The sequence below is a fragment of the Nerophis ophidion genome, linkage group LG12 (assembly GCF_033978795.1).
Source record: "Nerophis ophidion isolate RoL-2023_Sa linkage group LG12, RoL_Noph_v1.0, whole genome shotgun sequence".
Taxonomy (NCBI): Eukaryota; Metazoa; Chordata; class Actinopteri; order Syngnathiformes; family Syngnathidae; genus Nerophis; species Nerophis ophidion.
In genome coordinates, this window is record NC_084622.1 from 49138372 (window position 1) to 49146449 (window position 8078).

At 40.0% G+C, this 8078-nt stretch overlaps 1 protein-coding gene across 1 annotated transcript in view; it reads left to right on the forward strand.

The window, feature by feature from the left end:
- LOC133562844 (P2X purinoceptor 3-like) overlaps positions 1-4108 on the forward strand; it is a 124289-nt gene extending 120181 nt beyond the window's left edge. The window contains exon 12 of the mRNA XM_061916651.1: positions 3983-4108. Within this exon, the coding sequence (XP_061772635.1) occupies positions 3983-4108 (126 nt within the window). The remainder of the gene's footprint in view (positions 1-3982) is intronic.
- The last annotated feature ends 3970 nt before the right edge of the window (positions 4109-8078 follow it).

Here is an 8078-nt window from a genome sequence, read left to right on the forward strand (position 1 = left end):
GAACACTTTATGCTGCCTGCCGCGGACCAATTTTATGGAGGTGAAGATTTCATTTTCCAACATGACTTGGCACCTGCACACAATGCCAAATCTACCAGTTCCTGGTTTAAGGACCACGGTATCCCTGTTCTTGATTGGCCTGCAAACTCATAGAAAACCTATGGGGTATTGTGAAGCGAAAGATGCGAGATGCCAGACCCAACAATGCTGAAGAGCTGAAGGCCACTATTAAAGCAACCTGGGCTCTCATAACACCTGAGGGGTGCAACAGACTGGTGGACTCCATGCCACGCCGTATTGCTGCAGCAACTCAGGCAAAAGGAGCTGCAACTAAGTATTGATTGCCGTACATGCTGAAACTTTCCTCTTTCATACTTTTCAGTTGGCCCACATTTCTAAAAAATATTTTTTGCTACTAGTCGTAACTAATATTCTAATTTTCTGAGATACTGAATTTGGGATTTTCAGTAATTGTCAGTACTAATCATCAAAATTTTAAGAAATAAACATTTCAAATATATCACTATGTGTGTAATGAATTCATATAATATGTAAGTTTCACGTTCTGAATATAATTACTGAAATAAATCAACTTTTTCAAGATATTCTAATAATATGAACAGCACCTGTAAAGACACTCAGTGGCCTAGTGGTTAGAGTGTCCGCCCTGGGATCAGTAGGTTGTGAGTTCAAACCCCAGTCGAGTCATACCAAAGACTATACAAAAATGGGACCCGTTGCCTCCCTGCTTGGCACTCAGCATCAAGGGTTGAAATTGCGAGTTAAATCACCATAAATGATTCCCGGGCGCGGCACCGCTGCCGCCCACTGCTCCACTCACCCCCCAGGGGGTGATCAAGGGGTTGGGTCGAATGCAGAGGACACATTTCACCACACCTAGTGTGTGTGTGATAATTATTGGTACTGTAACTTAAATTGCCATTAGTAGAACTATTCAGTCCCTCTAAAATGTTACAGGCTTTTTTTTGTGATTGTTCGCAGCAGCTTTTTTTTAAAAAGCTGCAATGTTCAATGGCATATTCTTTTAATCAGCATTACATTCCCTTGTAATTTTATGAATTTTAAATCAGTTTTAAGTGTACTTTGTAACCCTAACCCCAAAAATAATATGATTTCAAGAAATCTAACAAATACGCTGCATTTTCAACTTCAGTTAAACAATTTGAACATTGACAGCAATTTATCAGCCCCCCCCTGATCTTGTGGAACTTTTAGAGATGCCTGAATTTGCAGAGATTGTTACCAAAAATTACGCTTCATAATGCGCCACACATTTTCGATGGGAGACAGCTCTAGGCTGCAGGCGGGCCAGGAAAGTACCCACACTCTTTTTACGACACCACGCTGTTGTAACACGTGCTGAATGTGGCTTGGCATTGTCTTGCTGAAATAAGCAGGGGCGTCCATGAAAAAGACGGCGCTTAGAAGGCAGCATATGTTGCTCCAAAACCTGTATGTACCTTTCAGCATTAATGGTGCCCATACCTTGGTCACTAATGTACCCCCATACCATCACAGATGCTAGCTTTTGAACTTTGCATCAATAACAGTCTGGATGGTTCGCTTCCCCTTTGGTCCGGATGACACGATGTTGAATATTTCCAAAAATGTGGACTCGTCAGACCACAGAACACTTTTCCACTTTGCATCAGTTCGTCTTAGATGATCTCGGGCCCAGAGAAGCCGGCGGCGTTTCTGGATTATGTTGATAAATGGTGTTCGCTTTGCATAGTAGAGCTTTAACCTGCACTTACAGATGTGGCAAAGAACTGTATTTAGTGACGGTGGTTTTCTGAAGTGTTCCTGAGCCCATGTGGCGATATCCTTTAGAGATTGATGTCAGTTTTTGATACAGTGCCGTCTGAGGGATCAATGTTGGTTTCCGGCCATGCCGCTTACGTGGAGGAATTTCTCCATATTCTCTGAACCTTTTGATGATATTATGGACCGTAGATGTTGAAATCCCTAAATTTCTTGCAATTGCACTTTGAGAAATGTTGTTCTTAAACTGTTTGACTATTTGCTCCAAAGTTTTGGACAAAGGGGTCAACCTCCCCCCATCCTTTCTTGTGAAAGACTGAACATTTTTTTGGAAGCTGTTTTTATACCCAATCATGGCACCCACCTTTTCCCAATTAGCCTGCACACCTGTGGGGTGTTCCAAATAAGTGTTTGATGAGCATTCCTCAACTTTATCAGTGTTTATTGCCACGTTTTCCAACTTTTTTGTCACGTGTTGCTGGCATCAAATTCTAAAGTTAATGATTATTTGCAAAAAAAAATGTTTATCAGTTTGAACATCAAATATGTTGTCTTTGTAGCATAATCAACTGAATATGGCTCTAAAGTATTTGCAAATCATTGTATTCCATTTATATTTACATTTAACACAATTCCCCAACTCATATGGATACGAGGTTTGTAATATACTTTTTTTTTAAACAAAAAAATATTTTGGGACGCTAAAAATATCGATATCATAATAGTAGTATCGACTAAATATGCTCTTGTACTTGGTATCATTACAGTGGATGTCAGATGTAGATCCACCCATGGCGTTTGTTTACATTGTGACGTGGGTGAGCTATCAATCAATCAATCAGTCAATGTTTACTTATATAGCCCTAAATATCTAGTGTCTCAAAGGGCTGCACAAACCACAACACAAACCACTACGACATCCTCGGTAGGCCCACATAAGGGCAAGGAAAACTCTCACCCTGTGGGACGTCGGTGACAATGATGACTATGAGAACCTTGGAGAGGAGGAAAGCAATGGATGTCGAGCGGGTCTAACATGATACTGTGAAAGTTCAATCCATAATGGATCAAACACAGTCGCAAGAGTCCAGTCCAAAGCGGATCCAACACAGCAGCGAGAGTCCCGTTCACAGCGGAGCCAGCAGGAAAACATCCCAAGCGGAGGCGGATCCACAGCGCAGAGATGTCCCCAGCCGAAACACAGGCGAGCAGTACATGGCCACCGGATCGGACCGGACCCCCTCCACAAGGGAGAGTGGGACATAGGAGAAAAAGAAAAGAAACGGCAGATCAACTGGTCTAAAAAGGGAGTCTATTTAAAGCTACAATGTGTAGTGAAGCATGTTAGCTATTCCTTGTCATGCAGGGATGATACGTGTTAGAAACGTACTTTATTTATCATCAAGGAGGTGAGAATTTGTGATTTAGAAATAGCTACAAGATTGCCGACTGCGGATGGACTTTAGCCGCTAGCTAGCTAGCCATGTCTTAAAGCACCTCTTACTGGCGTCCATTCTCCCTTTTTTGTCTACACACTGTGTCTGCCTGTAAGTACTCTGTGATTGTGCGTTGCTCGTAAAACCAGCAAAGACACAACGTGATGACTACAAGGGTGCGGGGGGTGGGGGACCGGTACTTTTTAAATACCAAATATGATTCATTAGTATCGCGGTACTATCTTTGTACCAGTATACTGTACAACCCTAGTCCTTATAAAATACAAAGGCTTACCAAATCAGAAATCCCTTCTACAGAGTATAACATGTGAACTCCATACAAAGGTGTATGTGTGATTCAACAGTGATTCAAACCCCTGGTTTCTTGACTTTAAACCACTAGGCCACCGAGCACTATTGGTATTTTTATCATTTCACTGGACTCTTGCGACTGTGTTGGATCCATTATGGATTGAACTTTCACAGTATCATGTTAGACCCGCTCGACATCCATTGCTTTCCTCCTCTCCAAGGTTCTCATAGTCATCATTGTCACCGACGTCCCACTGGGTGTGAGTTTTCCTTGCCCTTATGTGGGCCTACCGAGGATGTCGTAGTGGTTTGTGCAGCCTTTTGAGACACTAGTGATTTAGGGCTATATAAATAAACATTGATTGATTGATTGATAAAACTCAATGTCCTTTAAATGATAGATTAGTGTAAAATGTTACAGATTTTATCTAACCTTCTCTTTTATATTCCAGGTGTTGGACAATTCCGTGGATTCTCTAAACAGGCTTTATCGCTCCCAGCTATCGCTTCAAAACAATGTGACTATGGTGAATTCCAGTGACTGGGGAGCATATTCCATTGACTATTATAGTGGGTAGGGTTAAGAGTTAGAAAGAGTAGGAGAATCTATGGCTCTTCTCAAAATCCATCCATCGGTTTTCTATTGCTTATTCCCTTTGGGGTCGCATGGGGGCGCTGATGCCTATCTCAGCTACAACCGGGCGGAAGGCGGAGTACACCCTGGACAAGTCGCCACCTCATCGCACGGCCTCTTCTCAAAATATTATGTGACGATGTATTTAAAGAAAACAAATGCATGGTGATATTTAGGCTCAGTTTTTGAGTCATCATTAAAGACTTAGTTGTGTATTAATTGCGTCGAAAAAATATTTATAAATACCACAATGCACCCTTGTGTGTGTGACATAAATCAACACACGCACCTGAGCAATGGCTCCCCTGTCTTCTTTCACGGTTATAGTATCACCCGATACGTATTTAACAGATACGTACACAATTACATATGTACTGTACATATGCTTTTCAAATGTATCTTTACATGTATTTATACAAACTCCGGTTCCATATGAGTTGGGGAAATTGTGTTAGATGTAAATATAAACGGAATACAATGATTTGCAAATCCTTTTCAACCCATATTCAATTGAATGCACTACAAAGACAAGATATTTGATGTTCAAACTCATAACTCATTTTTTTTTTTACAAATAATAATGAACTTAGTATTTCATTGGTGCAACACGTGCTGAAGTAGTTGGGAAAGGGCATGTTCACCACTGTGTTACATCACCTTTTCTTTTAACAACACTCAATAAACGTTTGGGAACTGAGGAAACCAATTGTTGAAGCTTTGAAAGTAGAATTCTTTCCCATTCTTGTTTTATGTAGAGCTTCAGTCGTTCAACCGTCCGGGGTCGCCGCTGTCGTATTTTATGCTTCATAATGCGCCACACATCTTCCATGGGAGACAGGTCTGGACTGCAGGTGGGCCAGTCTAGTACCCACACTCTTTTACTACGAAGCCACGCTGTTGTAACATGTGGTTTGGCTTTGTTTTGCTGAAATAAGCAGGGGCGTTCATGATAACGTCTCTTGGATGACAACATATGTTGCTCCAAAACCTGTATGGACCATTCATCAGTAATGTTGCCTTCACAGATGTGTAAGTTACCCATGCCTTGGGCACTAATACACCCCCATACCATCACAGATGCTGGCTTTTGAACTTTGCGCCTATAACAATCCGGATGGTTATTTTCCTCTTTGTTCCGGAGGACACCACGTCCACCGTTTTCAAATACAATTTGAAATGTGGACTCGTCAGACCACAGAACACTTTTCCACTTTGCATCAGTCCATCTTAGATGAACTCGGGTTTTGCTTTGCATAGCAGAGTTTTAACTTGCACTTACAGATGTAGCGACCAACTGTAGAGTGGTTTTATGAAGTGTTCCTGAGCCCATGTAGTGATATCCTTTACACACAGATGTTGGTTTTTGATGCAGTACCGCCTGAGGGATCAAAGGTCCGTAATATCATCGCTTACGTGCAGTGATTTCTCCAGATTCTCGGAACCTTTTGACAATTTTACAGACCATGGATGGTAAAATCCCTAAATTCCTTGCAATAGCTTGTTGAGAAATGTTGTTCTAAAACTGTTCCACAATTGGCTTAAAAAGGGGTGACCCTCGCCCCATCCTTGTTTGTGAATTACTTAGCATTTCATGGAAGCTGCTTTTATACCCAATCATGGCACCCACCTGTTCCCAATTAGTCTGCACACCTCTGGGATGTTCCAAATAAGTGTTTGATGAGCATTTCTCAACTTTGTCAGTGTTTATTGCCACCTTTCCCAACTTCTTTGTCACGTGTTGCTGGCATCAAATTCTGAAGTTAATGATTATTTGCAAAAAAAAAAAAATGTTTATCAGTTTGAACATCAAACATGTTGTTTTTGTAGCATATTCAACTGAATATGGGTTGAAAACGAGGGGGTAGTCGGTGAACAGGCAAGGGGTCTAGGATTGGAGCGAGGCAGCGTAGTCATTGTCTGATCAGGGGGTCGAGGATTAAGGAAGGCAGTCAGGAATCCGGATGGATGTCGGGAGGCGAAACACGATCAGGGAAGTCACTGCGGAAGACACGGAGAGAGAGCAAAGAGAAGGCGAGCAAACCACAAGGGAGGGAATGCCAGACATGATGCTTACTGGGAAGATGAGCGACGTTCCGGCAAAGGTTCCACGGGTCTATATGCCGCTCCCTCTAATCAAGACCAGGTCCGCTGATCAGTGATTGTCTGCAGGCTTGTTGCTGTGTGGGCTTGTTGAAGCTCAGTGTCTGAGAAGTGTTCAAAATTATTTTTAAATATCCAAACAAAATATAATTCTAAAAAGAAAGTTTCCAAGCTTGTTAAAACAAATGGAAAGGTATTGGCTACACACACCACTTTGTTGAAAGAAATAGAAAATTACTTTAAATATATTTTTTCAAATCCGGTAATCCCTCCTGAAACAACAAATTTTTTTCCAGAAAACGTTGAAAGAAAATGTAATTTAGAAGAAAGTCATTCATGTGAAGGCCTCTTAAGGGAAGAAGAACTCGTGGAACTGCTAACTCCTTTCATCCAGGGAAAACCCCAGGATTCGATGGAATACCTGTTGAGGTGTATCAAGTATTTTATGAAGACGTTTAGAAACCATTGCTTTGTACTTTTAATTTCTCATATCAAACAGTTTTTTTCTTTTTTTCTTTGTTATTGAAACAGGAAATAAATGGTCAGTATAAAGACCCAATTTATCTGAAAAATTGGAGACCAATAACACGATCCTGGAAAAATGTTTGGCTACACGACTTAAGTGTGTTTTGTCAAATTTTATCCACCAAGATCAGTCAGGTTTCCTACAAGGAATAAACATAGGAAACAATATTAGACAGTTATTAAAGATCATAGAAAATTATTATATGGAAAATAAAATAGGGTAAATGTTTGTAACATGGAGAAGGCATTTGACAAAATTAGCTTGGATTTTATTTGTTAAAGCTTAGTTTTTTTTAATTTTGGCAACTCCATATATATAATAAAACAGACTGAAGAATTATCAATAATGGATACATCTCTGGGACAATACCACTTTTAAGAGGTCGAAAACAAGGGTGCCCTTTGTCTCCATACGTATTTATTATTGTTATGGAAATATTGGTGATTAAAGTTAGATTGAATAAAAATATTGAAGGGCTCAGTAATAATAATATTGAAAGTAAAATAACAATGTATGCAGACCATATAAGCTTTTTTATAAGCCCCAATCCTCTTTGTTTGCAAAACCTTCTAAATCTTTTGGACATCTTTTCACAGCAATCTGGGCCTAAGCTTGATTATGATAAATTTAAAATATTAAGGATCAGAAATTTAAAGGGAACGTCCTCTCGAATGGAATACAAAGTGCCTGTTTTGTGGACAGATGGACCAGTTAACATACTTGGTGTCATTGTCCCAGAGAATCTGGAAGACCTAGGCACAGTAAATTACGATAATCAACTAAAAAAGCTGGATAAAATTCTGCAATTTTGGAAAGGGAAATCCTTAACCTTGTATGGTAAATTATCCATTGTCAATTATTTAATTATTCCTCGATTTATTTATTTATTTTTTTCATTACCAGCTCCTTCACAAAACTTTTTTAAGGGTTTATTAGGGGAGTGTCTTCGATTAGGTGTGGGACGGCAAGCCAGTAAAGATAAAAAGAAAGGTTTTTGTACAATGAATATGAATATGGGGGTCTGAAACTTCTTAACCTTGAAGCTATGTGTCTGTCTTTAAAAGCAACAATTGTTCCAAAGATGTATCTAAACACTAAGCGGTACACAAGTGTCCTGTTGGACAAAAAAACCAGGTACTGTATCATTAGAAAATATATCCGTTTATACAAGTGTGGCCCTCCCATTGTCCTTATGTAGAGAGTTTGTTGGGAAACATGATGTGGTTCATAAAGGGAACAATCTACTAGTTGTTGTAATGCAGTAGTTTTTCCAATAGATGGCACTGTA